Here is a 25,131-nt window from a genome sequence, read left to right as displayed (position 1 = left end):
GAAGTCTCCTATAATGAGATAATTCATACCAGATATTAGTGCTTAGTATGGCTATACTCTGAGTGTGAGTGATATCGATAACTCGTTACTTTTGACAAATAACGAGTAGTATAAGAAGTAGAAAAAAGAGGCATTGTTTTTGCATAGAATTGAAGGTGTTCGTGAAAAAATTTGGAATAATCTGATCCGATTTAGGTCAAATATACATCGTTTTTCCATTACTTCTTCGAGTTTTTGCAGGTAATTTCAGAGAAATTCTTTCGCAGAAACCCTGTCATAGGATTTCTAGTCCCCATTTTGAAAAAATTGGATTGGTAGGATTCCACAAGCTTCACTTGAGGCGAATTTTTCAACACCAAACTCATTCGTCATAGTCTGAAACCGGCAGCAAGCTCTTGGTACGCGTTCCGTACTGAAAGATGGATGCATAACAACCTACCAACTAAGGTTCCGGAACTCGTGGCGGGCCACTATCAATGTACAGTTAACTGTTCCAACGACATTCGGGTCTAAGTAACCGGAACGGACCCGGATTTTTATCCGAATGAGGTTCGTTTTTAAAGCTTGTTCCAACCACACCGAACCAAGAAATCACAAAACTGTGTCAACAATTTTTTAGTTTGAAATCTTATCTTTTTAAAGCCATAAGGTCCAACCCGATCATACTTTTACAACAGAACACTTGAGCCATTTATTGGTGAAGTCAAGGAGATCTATATTTTTAATAAATCGAGAAGTATATAAAGAAATAAAATTACTTTAGTCTACCGTAGATTTCTACAACCTCTAGCTGTGTCGTTAAATCGAGATAAGCCCTCAAAAGAAAAATATAAATGGAAATTTTTTGTCTCCGACTTTTGGCTGAAAATGCAATGGAATAGAGAAGAAAAATTACTATAATGTAGAAGCGGGCTAATATGGTTCCATTATGGGATCATATACATACGATCCTAGGATATTCGCGTAGTCATGTAGTGCAGAGTACGTAAGTACTAAGTAGTGGGAGATTTAAAAAGCAGGCAGACTTTGCACATTTTATCCTGAAGATCAATACAAACGATCTCTGGAGTTTCGAAAACTGCCACAACCAGAAGTAAGAAGCCAGAAGAAGAAGCTATAAAATGGTCATCACCAAGGAAGTAGGATATACCGAATTTCGAAAAATAAGAGTTGCTGAAATTACAATTTTGAGTTTCCAAAATCATCGTGATTTAGTTAGGAAATTCATTATAAGGATAAGTACGCAAAAAAATCTAACATTTAGAGATAGGATAGTGCTGGGCAAACCTGAATTTATTGGAGTAAAAATCGTAGTATGCTTAGACTCTAGTTTAAAATAGCTTCCGGCTCATTTAAGGTTAAGTGTAAGAAAAGCTCCGATTAGTTATCGGAATTGATTTTATTGCTTTATAGCTTCTGTAACTAACATTAAAATTCGAGTAGCAACAAAAAGCCTGATGAATAGCAGCGAGTAAATGTGTTATACCGGCCTCAGTGAGCTTAAGCGCATCAAAAAATTTAGTTGGAAATTTTATTTGCGCAAACAAATTGCAAGGTTATCAAATAATGATTTAATCCTATTTCAATTGAGTTCATCAGCGTGTTTTGTGGCTTCTAATAATGCCATAAAGTGCTTGCACTGAGATGAGAGAGGGAAAGTTTAAGAAGCTGCAAGCATAGGGAGAAAAGGCAGGTTTCATTGAAAGGAGATTTTCATTATTTGGATAGGGATTTTTACATTCAAAATTTGGGCTAAAAATTAGTTAAAATCTTTCTTTAAATGAAAATGAAATATTTAAATTTCCATAAAGCAAAAAAACAAATATAATAAATAAAACATTGAACCTTAAAATTGCAATCAATAGCATAAATTTCCAGGCACACCAGATTATTTCGTAATTGAAATCAAGTGCGGCAAGGGGAATGAAATTTACAACAAAAAATAAATATGGCAAAAATGTGCTTCCACTTGGCGTGAAGCGTTCACGTCCCCCTTTTTCGCCACTGAATTTTGCATTGTTTTAATATTCAGTTTCGCGCCACACAGCTATCCTCGAGGCGTTGTTGAAAATCCAAAAGAAAATTGTGAATGAAAATATTCGTAACTTTGGAAAAGCTTGCCGAAGGCGGCGCCCATAATTGTGCAGCGATAAAATGTCCCGTCGTCAGAATGTGAAAACGCACAAACATGACGGCGAGGCAATGTTTCACAATATGCGCGGGAATGATTTTTACAATTTTTGGATGAGAAATAAATAAATAAATGAATACAAAATAGAGTTGTAAAAGGCAACAAATACATTTCGAAATTGGAATTTGACAGTAAATGTCTTTCAAGGCATGACAATAAAACAAGTTGCGGATTCAACTGATTGCGGTGAGGAAAGGAAGGCAAAATAAATTAATAAAATTTAAATCTATGTATATAAACCTTAAATTTATGACAAAGAAAAAGAGTATATAGCAAGTTTTCGGGATTAAAAAAGAAAAAATACACATGTTTTGAAAAAACTTCTAAATTCAAATTTTGAAAAAGGCGAAACGAACAAACAACTGGTACAAATTGCAAAGAGTGACATAAGTATGCATGCGGTTATACCAATTTACCACGGTATCCACAATATCACTTGCCTCACACTATACTGGTTGGGTGGTTCCAATTATATATAAAAAAAATAAAAAAAGAAACACAGAATATATGTAGCTCAAGGATACTGACCAGAGAAATGGCGAATTGAACATGGGTTTAGAAGTAATTGTCATTATTTATCAGCATGTAAAAGTAATTGATATTTTTTTATTCCTATAAAGTGAACTTTGAGATTCCAAGTAAGAATTTTGTACGAATGGACCATTTTTATGCGACTTTAGTTAAGAGATCATCTTCAAAAATCTTATGCCAGTTCGCTGCTGGATCCAATTGCAGATTTTTGATTACAGATAATGGAGCTAAGCGATAGAGAGCTAATTAGTGGCGTATCGAACGCAGCTACAGAAATTATTATCATTATTTAACGGCTTTTAGACTTTGTGGGAGTTTTTGTATAGTGAAATTTCGGATTCCAAGTAAAAATTCACTAAAAAATTTAGTTAGGAGTATAATTATTTGACTTTAGGTGAGGTATAACCATGAAAAATATTAGATTATAGGATAAACATTTTTCATACGAAACCCAAGGCGACAGTTTTTATACCAATTAGCCGCATGAATTGGAATGCGATTTACAACTTATTACTTAGGTAATCTGTAGATCGAAAACGGTCATCCGTGATTATTAGAACTCAGATTAGACCTATTAGCACATCGACTTATGACCAGTTACTGAACGTGTTTATTGTAGATGCTGAGTAAACCCCTCGAAATAAGTATGCAAATGACTACGGATAATCTTAGGACACAAAAAGCAGTAAACTACCTTGGGGTAAGACTAACCCTCTGGGTACAAATACAGCACGCCGCAGGAAAGGCAGTGAAAATCACCTCTCAACTTAGCAGGCTAATGACCAACATAGGGGCCCCAGCCAAAAAAAAGAGAAAGTTCTTAATGTCGACGACAATCAGCGTTCTACGGATTAGACGAAATTGAGATCTGCCCAGATGTGTTAAAAAGAAAAACCGGCATCCTCAATTACAACTTCCGCAAACAGTTTGAGTTGTCTTGTGTCAATCTGAGTGCTCCTAGTTGTTGAATTTACCAGGTTAAAGTCTTAATCATTCGGCAACTTTGTATCTTCTTCACAAACATGTTTAGGGGGAAGAGAGGAATCCGGAATCTCGGGATCATTCTAGTGAATTGTTTGGAAAAAATTCTGAATTGTTGCAGAGCACCGTGACTCTTTGAGAACTCCAGACCCGGGAGCAATTATCTACGGGATATCCTCCTCTCCTCTCGGCCACTGAAAACGCTTTTACTTACAACTGCCTCGTCGATACAGCTTCTTTGTCGATAACAATAATTAATCTTTAAAAAATCTGAGCACTTTGCAACAACAACAACAGGGGCTCAAATCGTTTCGAGTGCGATAAAGATAGAAAAAATTATATACTGTACTATTATTTGACCGAAGTAAAGTGGAAACCAGCGCAATTTGAGCTGATTGATTCCGTGTGCTACAAATTTTTCGGTAACTCAATTTAATAGAAATGACTTCGTTTAAAGAATGGATGCAATTTACTAGTGTTCAATTTAATTTAAATTGTTTAAAGAACACTTTAAATGAGTTGTATATAAATATATTTAGTTTAGGTAAATATTCCTAAATCAAAAGACTGGTAAGCTGATTGAATACATGGAAAACTAAATTGAATAAAATTTAGTTAATTGAGATGCACAATAATTGAATTAAATTGAAAGTTGAAAGCGTCAATTAGCTTTGCACTCACCCTCCGCCATCTCATACACACAAATTGTACCCGTATAAAGCCGAATGCCAACGCTGGTTATGAAAACGTACGAGCTCACACTTGTAGCTCAAAGTCGAGCACTTGTCTTTAGATGCTATTTTATTGTCATGGGAAAATGTAAACAATGAACGACGAACGAAGAACAACAAAATTATGAACTGAGGCGACGGCTGGCACATTGTTGCCAAGCTGACGGAACACAAAAGGAAATTACTACAATAAAACTAGAAACAACAGCACCTAGTGCGGACTGTCGGGCCAAGTGGCCCTAAATCAATATTAGATTTGTTACTGCGCAGCAACAGCGCTGGAGGAGGAGAGCGGTTGGCGCACACGACTATGAAAATATGCGGGCTAGTTTTGAGAGCATTTTCTTTGAAATATTCGCGTAGCTCAGGGCGATACAAGGGTGGATATACCTGAAAAATATGCTGAAATTCTTTTAGATGTACGGTTTTTTGCAATCTACCGCTACATGGCAGTTGACAACAAATAAAAGAAAGAGCGGGAAAAAAAGAAATTTATAAGCACAAAAAGTTATAAAAAATATTTACGCTTCAATGATAAAAAGAAACCGGAATGGATGTCGAGAACAAAGCGCATGAAGAAAGGAAAATCATCACGGTGTAGCATACCTTTGGGAGCAGCGGGCGAACGTGTACACCTTTATAAACGTGTGCAGGACTTTTTTTTCTTAACTTTCTGCTATTATTTATTTTGGGACTCTGAGACTCACGCTGCTTGTTATGAAATCGCTGAAAAATGGCAGCGATTAACGATAAGTTCAAGGGTTCAGCGCTGCAATCAAGCGAGCTCCCAAAGTGCTGCGCTGTATCGGTGGCAAGCGCTGTTAAGCGGTTCAGCAGGTGTTGTTAAAGATTATATAATACAAGATATGTGTGGAATTACACGTGGGATAGAAATTGTAATTGAGTTCGTTTTTATCTACTAAAGTAAATACATTTCAGGTAGGATACAGTTGTTAACGAATGCGTGTAACTTATTTACATTTTGTACTGCGCTTTTCAATGAAAATGTTCCGTACTTTAGTAGGAAGTGTACTTAGTTACTTTCGTAAGTATTTTATGGTAATATATTATGGCAGATCACTAGGCATTTGTTTGACAAACAGGTAAACGCAATCCAGTATTTATGCAAAGCAGATCTAATTGCGGTGAAATTGAAAATTTTGTGCTTCGTTAAGCTTTTTGTCGCAGATTTGTGTGTTTGAATATTTATAATGGCTGGTAGAATTAAATTATAACCAAAGAAATCTTGCATACAAATATTTTATAGATGCAATAAATATTTTTTCTATTATTTGGAAGACTACATGTTAGGTATGAGCAATAAAAACTACTGATGAGCATTATGATTCTTAGTCAGTGCACGCCAAAATGTAGGCAATGCAGTATAGCATAATCACAATTGCCGGATAAGACTATGTTTTTGCACTCTGTTCAACTTTCTTGTCAAACGATTCTCCTTTATGACAACTAAACTCCTAAAGTTTGAGCGTGGAGAGATGTCGATCGACAATATGATTAAATTATAAAATAAATCGGGCAGAGAATTATTTTTGTTTGTTTTTGAAAACTTTCAACTTTCGTGACTCACTTATTAAAATTTTGTTTATTATTGTCTTTGAAAACAAGTTCCGACTGCTTCGTTCAACCCCGATACAGCCACCTTCAGGTCATTAGATTTGTGGAGCAATAAATTTCTCGCATATGTAAAAAGAAATGAGCAAAGAAATGTGGTCTACATTTTGGCGCTATGAAAGAAGTATATAGAGAACCAAAACAAACTTATTTTGGACTTAAGGGGTTACGTGGGTTTCGTCGGGTAAAAACAGACTTTTTCAAAAAAAATTGTCTCATATAAGAATTGAAATATTTTATTACAATTTTTTTAATATTATAAGCATACACTATTAACAAAGAAATTCTGAAATTTTTGTAAAAAAAAAAATATTTTAAATTCGGCCATTGCGACGTCTATTCCGAATGGCAGGATAACTGCTTACAGAATCATCCAAAGTGGAAAAAAATTAATTTTTGGCAGGCATTTAAAAAAAAAATATGAAAATTACAGTGAAAATATTGCGAATTTTTTTTTTTTTTTCAAATAGTTGTAAGCAAAAAAAAACCTTAGTCCAAATCTTAGGAATTGTTATTCAAAGACCTGTGTAAAATTTCTTGAACATAGATTCAGTAGTTCTCGAGAAATGTTGTCAACCGTTTTCAAAAACACAGTTTCGAGAAAAACGTGTTTAAGAACGGCCTATTTAGCCTAACTAGCCTCAAACGCGCAAGTTTTCAAGACTATATCTCCGAAACTATCACTCGGATCAACTTGAAAATGTAGGACAATAATCTAGAGGTGTTGTAGAATTGAATAAGAGAATAAAGAAAATCGATTTTTGAAACCCGTCAACCCATGTAGCCCCTTATACATTAATACAATCTGCTAATAACAATTATAGCATTGTGAAAAGTGGGTTGTATCAATTAATAATATGAGACATAAATCCATCCATATTAAGCCAGACTTATACTTAATCTTCGGAGATTGCCCTCTCGCCTTCCGCAATAATCCATGTCAAATTTTGTAAACATATCTCGTCAATTAAAAAAGTTTTCACACAAGGACTGGACTCAGTTTCTAGGGCAGTTATGTATATGCGATAGTGGTCCGATTTGAGCAATTTCTTTGGAGATTATACCGTAGCCTTGGACAAAAATCCATGCAAAATTTCAAAGCTGCAATTTATTACCAACCCCTGCTTTTTCAAATAATTTTGCTCTAAAAGGTTGGACATTTTGAAAAATATTGATTTTACTCATACGCCATGGCTAACGTGCATGAAATTCAGCTAATATGATTATACTTTGCCACTTAGTACAGGACTCTCCTACATTGAATCCACTTTCAACTCGCCTGCTAAGCAATGCATAATTTATAGCTGCGGACTTCCTCAGAGGAACACACGCAACGGTGGTGCAAACATACAACTATGTATAGAAGAGAAATTTCAAAATCGACGGGCATATGGATGAGCAGGCAGAGTATTTGTAAATGCAAAAGGAATGATACAAAAAGCAAAAACGAAACTAAGCGCAATAAACCGGAAGCTTGTATATTAAATTACCCAGAGACATGCAATATTCTGGAGTTAAGATTCGCTTGGGCGGCTGTGGCAGAGGGGGCGTAAAATTAAAAATTAAATTTGGAAAAATAGAAATGTAGACAAATACCTAGTTGGGTATGTGCTTGAGAATTAGCTGATAGAAATTAGCTACAACAATTGTTGTGGAATATTCTGAAGAAAATCTAATTTTGTCTAACTTAACTTTATTTCGAGAGCTCAATAAGCGCAGCCTCAAGTGGTGATATAATGAATTGCCAAGTTCATGAGAATTACCAACCACTCATTGCTAGGCTACGACGATTTGTGGAAACCACACTTTGGGATCGTTATAGAAACTTGTTGACTAACGTTAAGAGTTTAAAATTTACAACAAGAATAATGAACTTGATAGCTCTCCTCAGACTCTGTTCGCTTTGTGCAACTTTGATCAGCTGTACATTTCGGCACCATTTCGTTCCGTAAGCCAGAACGTCATGGGATCAGTTTTAAGTTATGTTAGGCGATTTGACTTTTTATCTTTATCACGTTGACGGTGACAGATCGCCTTTACCAAGGGCGGGGAGTTCACTACATTTAACTTCCGACTGAGCTAGAATAGTCTAGCAGTTGGTAAAGTCACGTGAAACCCATTCATTCAGGAGTAAAACAGAAGGAGACAGAGGAGCTAGAATTGGCAATAATTCTACGAGAGAATTTCTAAGAGTCTAGGCGATGCAAAAAAATATTTCTGGAAAGAACGGAAAATACTGTAAACAGATACACAGAAAGAACCGTAATGATATCCTGGAAGACAAATCATTTCAAGCTGGCGGATAACCATTTTAATAAACATGAAAGGAGGTTACTGCACTCAGCTTAGCTTGAAAAGAATTAAACTGAGTTAGAAATGGCGATAAAGTGCTAACGTATAATCTATGTAAAAAAAGAGCTCCAGCGAAATCTCCCCAAAGCGCGATCTCGGCCAAGCACTGACTTCGTGAGCACAATAAAAACTCTTCACACAAATCGACGACTGAAATGAGAAAAAATCATAAATTTTTCTTCAAAACAAATGGCTGCAGACTTTAAGTGAGTGGGATTTTTTCAATGCTACCGTATATCAGTGAGCTTGGTCCTTAGAGAGTCTCCACAACTGTTAAAATTTTCACTCAAAAGTTACTGCAAAAAAGATTGTTTTTCGTGAGCGAATGAAATTCGTTTGCGAAATTAAAATTGATACGACCGAGCTATGAGTCTGCCTCAGCATGAAAATACTCAAGCATTTGTCGCATTTCTATTTGCCGCGAAAGAGGTCAAGGCACCCCTAGTGAGCTTCATGAGTTTGTAGCATTTGTACAAGACTTCAAACGAAGCTACTTGAAAACTGTTCGCAATTCTGTCGAAATTAATCAGACAGGGAAGACTCTATTTCAGAGTTCTGTACGAGAGCTGGATCAAAAAATAGTTTGCAGTGCTGTAAAGTGGATATGATGAAGGATAGCTCTTAATTAAAAGCTTAAGTTTATCAAACTAACAAAATGATGTCTGCGCAATTTTATAATTGAGGTTATGTAGCGTTTACAATGAAGGGTTTTTGTAGAATTGCAGATTTTTAGAATTTGGAGTAGATATTCACCGTTTTTGAGAGAGAAAGATAGAAAGGGAAAGAAGGAGAAAGGAAGACAGAGAGGAAGGGAGGAAAAGAGCGAGGGAGATAAGTAGAGAAAGACTTTGTCATGTTCTGTAGCTCTTGTCATTTACGAGATATATACAAAAAAAATGCGAATTTCGTGGAAAAATCAGGTTTAGAGCCCCGTACTACCTCGCCGGTGTGAGTTTCAACTTTGTCGCAATGGCCACTTTTGTAGAATGTTCAATTCTGAGAAATATGTGTCTAAAATCAAAGCGATAAAATGCCTCTGAGCTATAGAAAAATAAAGATTGTCAATGGAAAATTTTTAAATGCCTCGGTCCAGTCCTTAATGTTAATATTAAGGGTATTTCCAAGGCAAATTCATAATGGGATTGAAAAAAAATGAATAATTCAAAACAAAAACAAAACACCCTAATGTATATACATAGTTCACTTTAGCAGTGCTCCAGTAATTCCAGGAACATGTAACTGCATCCATATGTTAAGCAGCGTACTGCATGTAAGTTAGCTCATGCGTAAATTAATCCCCAATTTATTTTGCTTATCAACTCTTACGGCTTTGCCTGTCATCAGGAGCTGCCTTAAATCACAAGCACAATCTTCACTGTAAGCGTAATTAAGTGGTATGAATTATTTCTTATTAGCGCGTGTATTATAATTAATTGTGGATTATAGAGGCAGAGCAGATAAGCAAATAGATTTCAGTGCTCGCCTCCACTCACACATATACATACATACGGCGCATACGAGTTCAAGGGTAAAGAAATGTGAGCCGGTGAATTGAAGCTCAGTAATAGCTGGTAGACGAAGAAGAGATTACTCTTACCGTCAGTATTTAATCAAATGTGTTGCTTAATTTACTAATACCCACGTACATGAAGGATTAATTACAGAGAACCGAACAAAAATGGAAGATTGCTAGTGACTACCTACTAGTCTAAATTGGAGAAGAAAGAAGTGGTTATAATACTTTTTAAGGAGAAAATATACATGCCCACATATGTATATACAACATCTTTTGGAAGAGTATTCAACATTCAACGCAATCAAAATGAGTATTCACGAAAGTCTGATTCGAGCTGGTGTCGGCCCGGATATCGGTTTCCTAAAAATACCTGACAGTCATTTGAAGCGGATGTTCCAGCGGGTAAAGAAGATTATTGGTGCTATTTTCGGATATGTAGACTTCAGACTAAAGAGAAAGAAACTATCTGAGTGTCCGATTTTGTTATGACGACAGATAGATTTTTCTTCGCTGCATGACCAAAATACCAAATCCTTTTAGGCAATTATAAAATATTTGTATGAGAGGCTGAGCGAAGCTTTCTTTTCATAGGTGTCGCGCTTTTACTGCCTTACATTCCCGCTATCTCGGATTTGACCATCAAGCGCTTTCAATGTTATCACCTCAGATCGTATTAAACTTTTCATTATTATAAAATTGGAGGATGGAGCCAGGTGTAGAAGTTCACGCAAGTGAGTAAAGTTCTCTGAGCATCATTCAGTTGAGAGTGGCCAGAAACGATTCGTTTACATATGGCTCAAGCAGCTCACGACTTCCGGCCTTAGACCAAGTAACCTCAGGGTAGCCAAAAAATATCCGTTTCAAGGCGAGCTAAAGTGAGAACGCGAATCATACCTCCACAGAGTTGTGCGGCTTGAGACACGCCACGTAAAAAAACACCTCCAATGAAAAGAACAGCCTTCACGCTGTTGCAAACTCGGCTATAACCGCGTAAGTGGCGTCTACGCCAACAGCGATGGATAAGAAGAGGTTTTTGTCACAGCTAAAGGAAAAGTTCGAGACCCTAAAAAATACCAACGTGACGAGCGGAGTTGATTTAGCTATATCCGTCTGTCTGCCCGTTCGACTCTGTATACGCGAACTAGTCCCCCAGTTTTTGCGATATCGATCTGAATTTTTGTTTCTTTTCTCCACAAGAAAGTGCTCATTCGCAGGAACCGCTGATATTGGATCACTATAGCATATATGTAGCTCCCATACGTACTCAACAATTGGAATCTAGTAAAAAGGCCACCGGTTCTGACGATAGGTCTTTGGTTAGGTTGACCAAACCGAATCCATTTTCAACTTCTACAGAAATCAGGGTTCAATTAGAGGGGTACCAAAGTATACAAATATCCGCGTGAACTCTACGAAGAAGAGTGCAAGAAAATACATTAAATGACCGCTAATCAAGACGAAAAAATAATGTTTCGAGAAAAAATATTGAAAGTGAAAAAGCATTTGCCAAAGACCAACTCTGGAAGGACGGTAAGCTCTGGAATTTGATAGTTTGGATTGGCGAGTTCAAATTCAATGCTTTCGGCAAACCATATGTAGGATTACATATGCAAGAACTTAAAAAAAACTGCGAAACTTGGTGGGTCACCGGTGAAGGATCGGTACTGCTTCGCGCTTTCAGGCGTTGGCCCGATTGTTAAAATACATGGGGGGAAATGAACAGCGAAATATACAAAGACATATTGGAGGACAATTTAGACGGTGACTATGTCGACAATTTAGCGTTGGTTTTAATTTTTCAACACGAAAACGACTCCAAGCGCTGCTCTACTTCGATAAGTAGTCGAATTATTAAAATTGTGGATTGGCCAACTCAAAGTCCGGACATAAATCCCATAGAAAATCTAAATCCACGTGAATGACGTCCAAAAAACGCAACAACACCAGACATCTTAGGCAAAATACAGGATATGGTTTTGGAAGATCGTCAATTGACTGAGAGAGATTTAGGAGAGGCGAGAGGCGAGAGGCAACATCTCATTAGTCATTGTGAGCCATATTTTAAGTGAATTTTGGGGTTTTAGAAAGCTGTGTGCACAAGGGGTGCCGCATGCGCTAAAAATGGAACAAAAACATATTCAAATGCGACTTTCTCAGCAACATTTGGAGCGTTTTAAAAAGGACAAAGTGGATTTTGTGCGTCGATTCATCACTATGGATGAGACTTGGGTCTATCACCATGATCCTGAATCAAAACAAGATGCTAAAGAATGGTGCGAGCTTGGTTGTTCGGCTTCGGAACGAGTTCGTGCAGGGAAATTGGCGAAGAAGGTTATGGCATCAGTTTTTTGGGATGCGAGAGGAATTTTGTTTGTGGACTACTTGCAAACTGGTAAAACAATTAATTCTGAATATTATTGCAAACTTTTGGACCAGTTGAAGGAAAAAATTCGTGAATAAAGACCCGGTTTGCAGAAGAAAAAAAACCATTTTTCATTGGGACAATGGGCCGTGTCACAAGAGCCTTTTCACAATGGCTAAAATGCATGAATTACAGTTCGAATTGTTGGAGCATCCACGGTATTCACCAGATTTGGCGCCCAGCGACTTCCACTTGTTTCCAGAACTCAAAAAATGTATGTGTGGCAAGCGTTGTTGAGGCGTATTTTGCAGACCTTCTGGATTCTCAGTTCAGGGATGGGATCCACAGATTGGAGGATCGTTGGAGCAAGTGTGCTAATGGTAAGGGAGATTATACTGAATAATAAAGTGAATCATTTATTTTGAATCATAAATTTATGTTTTTCTTATCAAATGACAAAACTTATTGAACAAACTGGTATTCAGTTTTGAACTGAATTAAATTTTCTTCGATTTTTCGTTAAAACTAAGTTTTACTTCTGTACTAAAAGAGTCAAGGCCGCTTTTTCGTTCTATTAGTGGCGTGACTTAATTATATGAACACAAGTTTATTTGTATCATTATATCTCATTACTATACATAGGCAGACACTTACCTTCTCTGGCTTTCAAGTAGACCGTATTGGCCACAATATTCTCTAATTCCATTAGTTCCAGGTTGGCGGTTTTTTATTGTATCCTTTGGCCGGCTGGAAAAAAGATCTCTACACTGTCGGATATTGAGCGGCGGCTTGCACGTGTCGCGCCGCCTCAAGCACTGACTGGGCGTTGAAGTTAATTGTCCGGCACTTGCTCGGCCGCAAACTATGGCAGCTGTGTCTTTTAATGCTGTGAACACGTGCTTGAATGTGCGCGTGTCTGTGTGTGTGTTTCTTGACTAAGCAATAAAAGTGTGGCAATATTATTTGCTCGCAGCAAATTATTACGTTTACCGCTTGGCAACGCCGTGACCTTTATGTTTTGAATAAAATGTTTTTTGCGACGCTGCGCACCAATTATTGGTAGTTTGACGCCTCCAGTAATGGCGCGTGATTACATAACACCTTTACACATAGACGCCGCAAACATACACATACATATCGACGAAGTATATAAGCGCACACACACACAGTTAGTGCAGCGGAATGGTAAATATGTGCACAGCGCTGTCAGAAAGCCAACTAACGGTGCTCATAGATTGTCTGCCTGTCCGGCGGAGCAAATTGCCAAACGTTTTTGCCGGCTGTCGTTTGTAGCACTTGTGTTTCCGTTTCCGGTTGTTGTGCGTATGTACCGTTCGTTTGCCGAACGTGCTTAGCGCGTTTTGGCGTACACGACCAAAAATCTCTGTTGCTAGGGGTCTTGGGCGTGTTCCACACTAAGCCTCACACACACACACAGGCGGACTTCCTGTCGCTCACTGACCACGCGGCGTAAACACTCACTTCCCGCCTTGCTTTCACGCTACGCAACTAATGCGAAAAACGCTGTAATTTCTCTGTTGTTGTTGTCGCTTTTGCTATTTTATTTATTGTAATTGGTGCTAGGTCGCCTCGCGCTGCCTCTGGCCGCATTTGTGTGTGTCCGTGTCCAGCGGAAAGTGCCGTTTCAATGGCTCGATATGTTTGCTTTATTATTATTGTTGTTGTTGCTGTAACGATTGGCGTCATTTAGTTTGCTAGCGATGCCAACCACAGCAACATGCCAGCACAGAAGTAGGCTGGGCGATATTGTTTGTGCTGTTGCAGGGTTTCTATTGAGATTTTGTGCGCTTCTCTTTTGCTCAATCCTTAATATTTCTAAGAATGTCTCGTGCGTTTTGTTGCCGTTTTTGTGCGAAAGTTGTTTATTGAAACTTCATTTGCCTTGAATCACCTTGGATCACTTTAACGGTTAGATATGGTTGGCAATTCTTGAAGGTGAAGATAATGATCAGCTGTAAAGTAAATAAATAAGCCAAAATTAGAATTTTTCTACAAAAAATTTTAACTGTAATGCAATAAATATTTTATTCATTAATTACTAGTTGCCGACAAATAACATTAAGCTGAAATGTAAATTTGCAGAAATGTAAAATTTTACTTATTATAAAAAGAATGATCTCCGCATATGCCGACTTTTCCTATAGGGATCAAATGATTTCTCAAGAGTTGGGATTGTCTGATACCACAACCTGGTGGATTTGGTGAAAGTATTTGGGCTTGCATTCGTATAAAGTTGTTCTCACTCAAGAACTGAATGCATTGGCCTACCGTCGACGTCGTGAATTTGCTGATTTTTCTTTGGAACAACTTGAAAAGGATAACGATTTTTTAAGAAAAACTCCGATGAGACTCACTTTCATCCGAGTGGTGCGGTAAATAAACAAAACCGACGATTCTCGGGCGAAGAAAATCAACAAATTTATGAAATACCATTACATTCACCGAAAACAGTTTAGTGTGGTTTTTGATCTGGTGGAAGCAGCTGTCCGCACTTCTTTCGGAATGAAGCTGACTACTGTCAATGGAGAGCGATATAGATCGATGATAACCAACTTTTTATGGCCGAAATTGGATGAAGTTATTCGTGATCATTTCGCCACATTTTCAACTAATATCGTGCTGCAACCATCGCATTAGCCTGATTTACCTTCGTGTAACTTCTGGCTATTTAGCAAAATCACATGACCACGCCGAGGACACTGTTTTGACTCAATTGCGGATATAAAAGCTGAATAGAAAAAGGCTCTTATGGACATTACGATGGAGAATTTTTCCAACTGCTGTGATGACTGGAAAATTCGTTGGCGTAGGTATATTGCAGCGGGAGGAGATCACTTTAAAAGAGATGAAATAGACAAAATTCACCTTTCAATTTGATCACAGTAGTAAACCAGACTCTCTTCAAGCTTTGGAAGCCAATATTGAACGTAATCATTGTTGAAACTATTTTTGGAGCAAAACCTTTCAAAAATCTATGAATTTATTTTTTACAAAAATATTATATTTAACTTTTTATCTTCGGTGTGATATGGCAACCCTATTAGAAAACATACCAGCAATAAATTAAAACAACCAAGAGTTCATGCAGTTTCAAAACTAAAGTAAATTACTATTTCCTGTCGAAAACAAGAGCATTATCGAGAACTAACTGCAGTAATGCTCAACTTATTTGAACTTTTCCAATAACACCACAGAGGAGATTGTATATTGCAATTTATGGCTGTTCATTTTATCAAAATAGTCTTAAGTTAAAGCAAATGCGCTGCACTCGCTACACACAAAGCACAAGTTGAATACGCCGCTTTACTAGAAACGGCTGTGCAGCGGTGCTCCGTGGCGTATGAGCAACTAACGCTTATTGGCCACAGTAATCGAGCGCACAAACCGCAATGGTCGCATAAAAAACTTACGTAGTAGTTGTGATAAACCGGTTATTGATGAGAAATAAACGAAGTGCAATGCGAGCGTGAGGCAGCGGTAAAGCAGAAATGTTCACGCTAAGTTATGGCTAAATTAAAAGGAAATGAGAACGTGCGTATGTATGTATGGGATCAAATGTAGGAGATTGTGGTGGATTTACACATTCATGAATATAAATTTTAATATCGTATGAAACCGTTATGACAGTCTGTGCTTGCTCTTGGTAACTTTCTTGAAATGGTGATGATGAGCAACTTAAGGAATGAGTTTCACTTGTAAAATGAATGAGAAAGAAGCGATGCTAGATATGGACGTTTATGAATATTTTTGTGGTACAGAGTTAGCAATATGATTTTTTTCACTGTTTAAATTATTAAATTGACTAAAATTCACATAATATGTAAAAGGCAAAAAAATATTTCAAATATGAAAAAAACACAGTTTTATTTATGTATATAAAAAGAAAAAAATGTAAATAATAGCGAGATAAAGATAATGACTTATATTAAGAGAGAGATATAGAGAAAATTGCCAAAATCACATAGTAAATTAAGAAAATGTTGCCTACATTTAGGGGTAATTATATAAAAAAGGGCTTAAATTTAAATTCAAAATTCAGTTTTTGTCATATCATTTTTGAAATTTCACTACAAGTCATTTTATCACCAAGTAGCTGACCGCTATCGGATATAACAGTCGTACAAATTGATCGATTAAAATTAAGATTTTGGCAACAGCAGAAATTGAGGTTGAAACATCTCGGCAGTCATACCTTCGGCGAACTAGGAGACGTAGCCAAAACTGACATCAACCGTCGCAAAAAATTGTTAATTCGTTCTTTGTCGAATTATTAGAATCTTATGATCATCATATGAGCATTCTAAGCTATTCTCTCAACTTAGTCTAGCCTAAGATTATAATCTTCGAGAAAGTTGTACAGATAGGACCACATGATATTAGCTATTCGAAATCAAAGTCGGCATAAAGATCTTCAAAAGAGATCTTTTATCATTATGGTCACTTAACCGCAACCCGCAAAATTGTTTCAAAACATTTTCAGATTAGTTCGTACAGTTCATATAAGAAATGCACCTATAGGTATCCTGGCACAAGGGATCCTGGCACAGTGTATTCAACGTTCGGTGCAGCAATTTTTATTACTTTGCTTTTTCTAAAATCCAAACTAATACTTTTTTGCATTTGGTTCCTCAGGTTTTCCTGACCATAAAACCAATTTTTTTAGAACCTTTAAGGATATTTGGGGCAACAAAAATTAAACTTGAAAACCCCTTTCTACTAGCAAAGATAGTCAAATATTCTTTTTGACTTTTCTGGATTTAAGAAAATGGTATATGTACTTTAATCGTTTTTACCACGCTTTATATGTTCACTTGCTCTATTACACATGAACCAATTGCACAAACATTAATTTATACAATCTTGTTCGGCACGCAATGTCTTTTAGTACTTATTGCTCGGCCACGTCCTTCCATGGTCATGCTACCATATATATGGGTAATTTATGCATGCTAACGGCCATCGGGAATGGAAATGGACATTACATTGGTGTAAATGAGAGCTATTTCTGTGAATGTAAGCGTATTACGGAAAGGTAATTTGAAGAGACAGTAAAGTTGGAATACAGGCAGCGGATGGCAGCTGCTGCTCAACGAAACAAGTGAGGAAGGGCTAAGTTCAGATGTAACCGAACAGTGTATACTCTCGCAACTTGCAAGGATCAAAGACCAACTATTTTTGGTCATAAGCTGAAAGTTCTGAAAGAAGTTTTTGAAATACCGATTGTGGATTTAAATACAAAAGAGTGGCAGCAAGGTTCGCAAAGGAACATAAGACTTTCGCAGAAACACTCTTTTGAAAACTCGTAACGCCGACCCATCAGGTATTATCATCGTCTATGCCTCTGCACCATACAGCAGGACGAGGATGATGACTGACTTGCAGAATTCGGTCTTTGTTCATCGACAGAGGACTTTACTTCTCAATCGCCTACTCAGTCCGAAGTAGCACCTCTTGGTAAGAGTTATTCTGCGTTGGATTTCGAGGCTGTGGTTGCTGTTGGTGTTAATACTGGTTCCAAGAAAGGCGAAATTGTCTACGACTTCGAAGTTATATTTGTTAACAGTGACGTGGAAGCCAAGTCCCAAATGCAGATACTGATTGATGACAGGAGGGAGGAGGATGACTCGTTCACTACCAGACCCATTTGCTTCGCTTCTTTGTTCAAGGTGGTGAAAGCAGAACTACCGGCGTGGATGTTGAGGTCAATGATATTAATATCATCGGCGTACGACAGCAGTTTTTCACCCTTGTAGAGGATAGTACCTGCTCGATTAAGCTCTGCAGCTCGAACTATTTTTTCCAGTAGTAGATTAAAGCAGTCGCACGATACGGAGTCGGCTTGTCCGTAACCGCTCCATGTGTTAATACTGGTTTTGAAGTAAAAATCTCTTTAGACTTTTCAGAAAATATAGTGTGAACTCTTAAATTCTCCCATTAATCTGTGCCCAAAAAATAAGGTGACATTTGAATTTAAACTGCGCGCATCGAAGAATTTGGAGAATTATTTTTTTTTTATCTTGGTAGTACTGTCTGTCACATTTATGTCAAATTTCATGTCAAAATATTCATTAGTGTTTGAGATACGTGTCGTTTTGTCAAGTTTTTCGTTTGTTGCGATGTCGAAATTTGTTGAGCAAAGAATTTGCATAAAATTTTGTTTACGTAATCAATTTTCTGCTGCGAATACGTTGAGGATGGTGCGGAAAGCCTTTGGTGATGAGGCTATGTCTAAAAAAATATTTACAAGTGGTATAGCGAGTTCCAACCTCAACCGACGAAGCTCACGTTCAACAAATCAAAGATTTGGTGTTGAAAAACCGTCGATTAACAACTAGAGACTTTGCTGATGAAGTTGGCATATCGAAAGACTCAGCCAATACCATTTTGAAGGATGTTTTGGGCCTCAAGCGCGTCAAATCTCGACTGGTACCGAAACATTGAATTTTTTGGAAAAAAGGCGTCGCGTTGGAGTATGTGAAACGATGCTTTCCGACTACCAGGGTGTCATGAAACGCATTATAACTGGCGATGAGACTTGGATCTATGCTTACGACCCCGAAACAACCGATCAATCGAGCGAATATCGTGCCAAAAGGGAGCCGAGACCAAAAAAATCGCGCCAAAGTCGCTCAAAATCAAGGTCATGTTGACTGTTTTCTTCGATTATCGTGGTGTTGTGCATTATGAATTCCTTCCAACCGGTCAAACAGTCAACAAGGAATATTATTTGAACGTTATGCGTCGTTTGCGTAACGCTATCCGCCTAAAAGGCCGGAATTGTGGAAAGACAATTCTTGGTTTTCACACCACGATAATGCACCATCCCCATACTGCCCTCGTAATTCGTGATCATTTCGCCAAAAACTTAACCCATATCGTTCCGCAACCACCGTATTCACCTGATCTGGCGCCGTGCGACTTCTGGCTGTTCACCAAGCTCAAAAGACCGCTCCGGGAACACCGTTTTTATACGATAGAGGAGATTCAAGCCGCAGCGAAGACGGAACTGAAGGCCATCCCGGAAAGTGACTACAACCAGTGTTTCGAAGATTGGAAAATCCGTTGGCATAAGTGCATTGCATCGGGAGGGGATTACTTTGAAGGGGATGAAATTGATTTGGAAGAATAAATAAAGAATTTTAAAAATAAATACAATGTCACCTTATTTTTTGGGCACAGTAGTATATACGGAGTAATGTAACCTAGATCAAGCGCGTGCTTGCCGGGCATAGATTTCAACAGCCCAAAGCTTAGAACAAATACAAAACTTAAAGTGTGAAATACAACAACAACAATAAAAAGGTTCGAATTATGACGTAAATGACACTTCAGCACTCACTACTAAGCTCATTGCACTTCAACTCAATAGAAATAGTAAAACCAGAAAAAAAAACAACAATAGCAACAACTGCAATTATTACGAAAAATACTTGAAGTACGAGTAACGCAAGCGTGCAACAACTGAGTTTATAGTCGTATTACACTTTTCAGCGTAATGGAATTCCTTGTGTTGTTGTTGTTGTTGCTGTATTTATTGCATTTGGCGCGTGACGACTGTTGAAAATATGCATTAAATACTTTAGAGTACTTAAAAGTAATTACACTGATTTGCTAATTAATTAAGTAAAGCTGGTTCCAACAAGCGCAAAATCCACTCGCAGACTCGACTAAACAATAATTAGCAATGCCGATAAACAACAACGCAACATAATAAAAATATTAATCAACGAGCAAGAGATATTATGTAATGATTATTCATTAAGTACAACTACTTATAAGTAGATGCAGGTATGTATGTATGTATGTGTGTCACATGAGTCAATATATATAAATTGTTGATTATTCTTGCGAGACTTGTGTTTGTTGTTGTTAACGCCTCAGCTGTGTAAAACAACACTAAAGAAAAAGCTAAACAAGAAATGCAAAATGTAAAGCTTGCGGTATTCGTGTATGTGTGAGTGTGCATGTGCTTGTGGGCTCATAATCGGTCTGGGTAATCGAATGTCGTTGCAACACAAATGATGATGCAAATTGCTTTTTAATTAATTTACTGGTCCATTAGGGGCACTTCAACGGACAAGAGCTAACATGTTCACACCGTCAACACCAGATGTGTGCTTTAAATATGTTTATCGATAAATTCAGAAGCAACAGCTCGTTAACATTCCTTCTTGTTTCTTCTGAGAAGACTGCAGAGGATGCTAAGCGACTTTAAGTGAGTAGAGGATCAATAAGGTGTTCGTTTCGTCATTACGTGTGCAGACAGTTCTCTGTAACTAGGAATATTTACTTTATATTATAGTATTTCCTTGAACCGATATACTGCAAAGAAATTGTGAACGATATGAGCGGCACACATCGTCTTTGGCATGCTTGGATTCATGTTAGGGCATGTTAGTGGAAAGTTTATGTGTAGATGACGGTAGAAGACAGATCCTTAAGGCTGGAACAGAAACCCACAAGTCAACGCAACTTCTTAAAACTTCATGAAGCAGCCTGATCCAAATATATATAGGGTTAAACCTATCTAGGATTAAAAAAATCGATTGTTTTTGGCCTTAGTAGATGACCAACATCTTGTGAATTGCTACCTCAAAGTTTCTAAAAAAACAGAAGTTTCGAACGAAGACTATATAAACCCTTTCATATTGATGAGAAACACAAAAATAAAGCAAGAGCTTTACATAAAATATTTTGGGAATTGTCATTAGTCAACAAAGATTAGGTTAGGCTTGGTTGGGTTAAATGACCGATTACAATAGGGTTTCCAATTGAGCAGCTTTTAACTCCGCTCCGTTGTGGTATAAAAACTGCTTTGTATCATAAAGAACCTCAAAAATGTCATTTTCGACGCTGTCTTCTGGTTCGCCGCAGGTATGACTGACGAGATATGTCAACCTCAGTCTTGCAAAGGGTGGACGCTGGAGAAGAAAGCAAAATCTTCCTGGTTCCAAGTCACCTTCTTCCATAAAATTTTGACAATTCGTGTCTGCCTGGATTTTTAGCTTTACAGAATATCCAATAAGTACTCCTACTATGGCGACAAGATGAACATCTACTCTAGGTCAGAAAGATCTCACGGTCGCACACGTCGTTGACCAACACCCGCAAAGCGCATGCAAGGTCCAATAGTTCAGTGTTAGAACGCAAGATGACAATGAAGATCCACAGCTCCCTTATAAGTAGAGTACGAATGCTCCTTTTTACAAACTCATCGGATTTGCAGTTTCCAGCGATGCCGATAAGACCAAGTACCCAAACGAAATCTGATGATTAAGTAGCTTGAGGATATTGCTAGTGAGGAGAGTCACTTCTTGACTAACTTCCAGCGCTCAGTTTGTGATTTCAACAGAGTTGCTGCACTTCGGAGCAGTAAGTTAATATTAGCTATTAGCCACTTCTGCCTGGAAAACCCTACAGTAGACTGGTGCAAAAAGCTAAGCTTTAGGTTGAGTGCCTTACAGAAGATCCCTCCTGCAACCTTCACTCTTAGCTTCGACGCATCCGTGGAAAAACTCACTGAGTCTCTACTCCAGAGACTTATGCCCGTCCACATGCTCCTCGTCAATAGAAGCTTTGCGAAGGAAAGTACTCCACACTAAATAGTTTTCCTTTTATAATATAACTGCACGTTAACCCATATAATCCCAACTTTTTCTAGAAAAATTTTGAAGGAAAGAAAGCAATTGCGGTTAGCTATGAGACACCAGTAATCAAGCGCTTAAGGCCTTTTATTCATATCTCTCGTAGTTTTTGAGAAATAGCCGCCCCAAAAATGGGGCGCTACCACACCAGGGAGCACTAAAAATATACTATGTAGTTCAGTTAATATAAGATGTGATTTCAGTTTTATTAAAGAAAATTATAAATTTAATTCAGATACCACTTTTTAATTGATTGAATTAAAATAAATATAAATAAAATTATGAATGGAAAGCCTCAAAACAGTTTGTGTGACATCCAACATCACATTTTCGACACTTTTTAGTTGTGTTTTTATGGCACATTGCACATCTTATTTGAGTTGCATTTGAAATTATTATGTGGCCTTGACCATCAAGGCGAACCCCGTCTGGAACTCTACGTCTTTTGCAACGAGGCTTCAAGGGGCGACCCATTGTACGTGGAAGGGAGTATTTTCCTAAGCAAAGAAGTAATTATGGCAAATAGAAACATGAATAATGAATATATTTACCAAGATATGTAGTAGTTATTACTCTAATAAATGCAAGATAGTCTAATGAACGATTTTCTTGACCATCTGGAGACAGTTTATAAAGTTGAAACGCATTGTTCACGGATACGTTCAAAGGCCACATCATCAACTGCCAGTACCACTTTTTACGATTGATACTGATTCGATAACATCCCACATTCTGATCTAGTCGGTCAGTACCGCCCATATATCTATTGTACTGCTGGATACATAATGGTTGTGGAATACCTATCTTTTTCTTTTGACTGCTTGACCATCGTTGAGCCGATCCCAGAGGTAGTACTCCTTCGGCAGAGGAGGCCAAAGTAACTACGTTGTTGTCATTATAGCGAACTAGCGTTATACCTAATTTCTTATCAGTAATCTGATGATAGCTACCCCTCGGTTTGGATTTTATGCTTTGAAGTGACTCAAAAGGTGCTTTTTCGACGCGATTTGCTCGAATGGTGCCAGTTCCCTGATATCCAGATCCCTTCAGTGCTGTTAGCACATGAAGTGACGTGAAAAAATTATCGATGTAGACGTGGACTTTGAACCCATTTGGTAGTTTAGACAGCAAATTCGTAACAACGGACCCACCAACTCCTAGCTCGGGATTAGTATTACCGGTGGAGGCTCCTTGATAAGATTCAGCTTGAATCAAATATCCTAGGCGAGTTGCCATGCACCAAATCTTATAACCAAATCGGATTAGTTTTCCATGGATATGTTGTTTTGTGCTATGGTGGCCGTAATACGGTACCATGGATTCATCTATACTTACATTCGTAAAGCGCGGAAAATATCTCATCCAACTTGCGTTAAGTTTATTCCACAATGGGCGAACCTTTGTAAACTTATCTCCCTGATCTAATAATGTATTGTCGCTTACGTGCATATATTTCAAAATTTGCTCGAACCGAAATCTTGTCATAGAGTTGGCAACGCCAGCGTGATATGTATCAGCACCTGTGTCCTAAAACATTCGCTGTCTTGCATAGGAACAATAGCCACTCAACAAAAATATAGCAATTACAAGACGCATTTCTTCTCGCGTTACGTCAAACTGGTCGTTCCCCTCGTAAACGGCATACTTTTTCGAGTTAAGTACTATCAATTCTACTAACTCGTCATCATAAAATAGTTCAAACCACTCTACAGGGCTCCGAGAGTCGTTGAGAAAGTCAGGTTCAGTCCAAGTTTGCCTCTCATACGTTGGAAGATCCTTGTTCTCCCACTCTCTATATGGCAGAGGTTTTTTCTTTGATTTTCTCACTTGAGCTTGATTCCCAATTTTTAGTTCAGATAAAGAAACATTGTCATCACTGTCGTCCAATCAGACTGATTTTCCCGCCCAACAAATTCATGCCTCAATCCACCACCACCTTGTCTAACTATTTGCAATTGCCCTTCAGCTCGTAGCTGATTTCCAGAGAGATGATTAAAGTTTCCTGCTTCGGCGTCGTCTTCGTCACTGTCACCATCACTTAGCATGTGATTTTCAGGAAGGCAAATGTAAACAGAAGCATTTATAATATCTTCTTCATACTCCAAAATATCGACTATGTCAGCAACAGTTAACCTGAATAGTGAGTTTCAGTTATGGAATTTCCGTAAAATATAAAAAAAGCAGAAAAAAAAGAAATCGGAAAGAAAAAATGTGTCATATATTTACTGAAAATTAACAAATGTGAACAAAAAGTTTATGAAAAAACATGTGGGCATATGTGCTCAGCGCCCCAAAAATGGGGCGTCACAAAATATCTCTTACAAAACTTCACAGAACCAATAAAAACCACTTTTGACTTTACTTTTCCACTCAACAAAGATAAATTTATAAACTTTAACACAAAAATATCACAACTTGAAGATATAACAACATAAACTTACTTATTATTTGGCGACATCGCAAATTGTACAAAACACCAAATTTCTTTCACACGTTTGAAAAAAAAAGTGAGGTTATGGTGAAAACAAAACACATGATAGTGTTGCCGCACAATCTAAAAATATGTAGCTAAAGGATTTTGTGGTAATAGACAATTACATTTTTTAATAACTAAAATAAACTAAGCGTTTTTAAAATGGGGCGCTGGGATTATATGGGTTAAAATAAGTATTCAACTGTTAGAAAAAACTATAAGTAATCAGTAGGTGATAAGAAAAATATAATTCTTGTGCAACCAAGAGACAGCTAAATAAGAAATTTGAACAAATAGCTCAGAAGAGCAAGATAGCGAAACAGATATGGACAAAACATGAGAACTAAAAAGTGTTCAAGAAAAGTATGCATAGACTACCATGACGGGGCACTGGACATTTGGACAACACGAGAAGAATATAGGAATGTCTTATAGGAATGTACAAACACGAGGGGATTAAGGAAACATTACTTCTTCTGCGAGAGCTCAGATCTATCAAAACCCCGATGCAGAACATTTGGTAAATATCAGGTACGAAATCTCAAATGTCTCCCAACAAAAAGCATACCGGAGAAAAGTGGCTTCATTGAGGGCAACAAATGGTTTGAACACTATAATGAAACGAGATAGCAAAATTTAAAGGTCTTACGAATAGTGTATTAAAATGGCTAAGGATGTCACATTTTATTAAAAAAAA

At 37.5% G+C, this 25,131-nt stretch overlaps 1 protein-coding gene across 4 annotated transcripts in view; it reads right to left on the bottom strand.

Annotated features, from left to right (window-relative positions):
- The window catches only part of LOC120772315 (G protein-coupled receptor kinase 2), a 244,281-nt gene that overhangs the window by 140,770 nt on the left and 78,380 nt on the right, over window positions 1–25,131 (bottom strand). For all 4 annotated transcript variants that reach the window (XM_040100835.1, XM_040100864.1, XM_040100845.1 and 1 more), the window contains one exon: window positions 12,951–14,269. In XM_040100835.1, the coding sequence (XP_039956769.1) occupies window positions 12,951–13,002 (52 nt within the window). In that variant the 5' untranslated portion in view covers window positions 13,003–14,269. The remainder of the gene's footprint in view (window positions 1–12,950; window positions 14,270–25,131) is intronic.

This window comes from Bactrocera tryoni, chromosome 1 (assembly GCF_016617805.1).
Source record: "Bactrocera tryoni isolate S06 chromosome 1, CSIRO_BtryS06_freeze2, whole genome shotgun sequence".
NCBI classification, from domain to species: Eukaryota; Metazoa; Arthropoda; class Insecta; order Diptera; family Tephritidae; genus Bactrocera; species Bactrocera tryoni.
The sequence above is the reverse complement of the archived record's forward strand: the minus strand, read 5'-3'. Positions and strand labels throughout refer to the sequence as shown.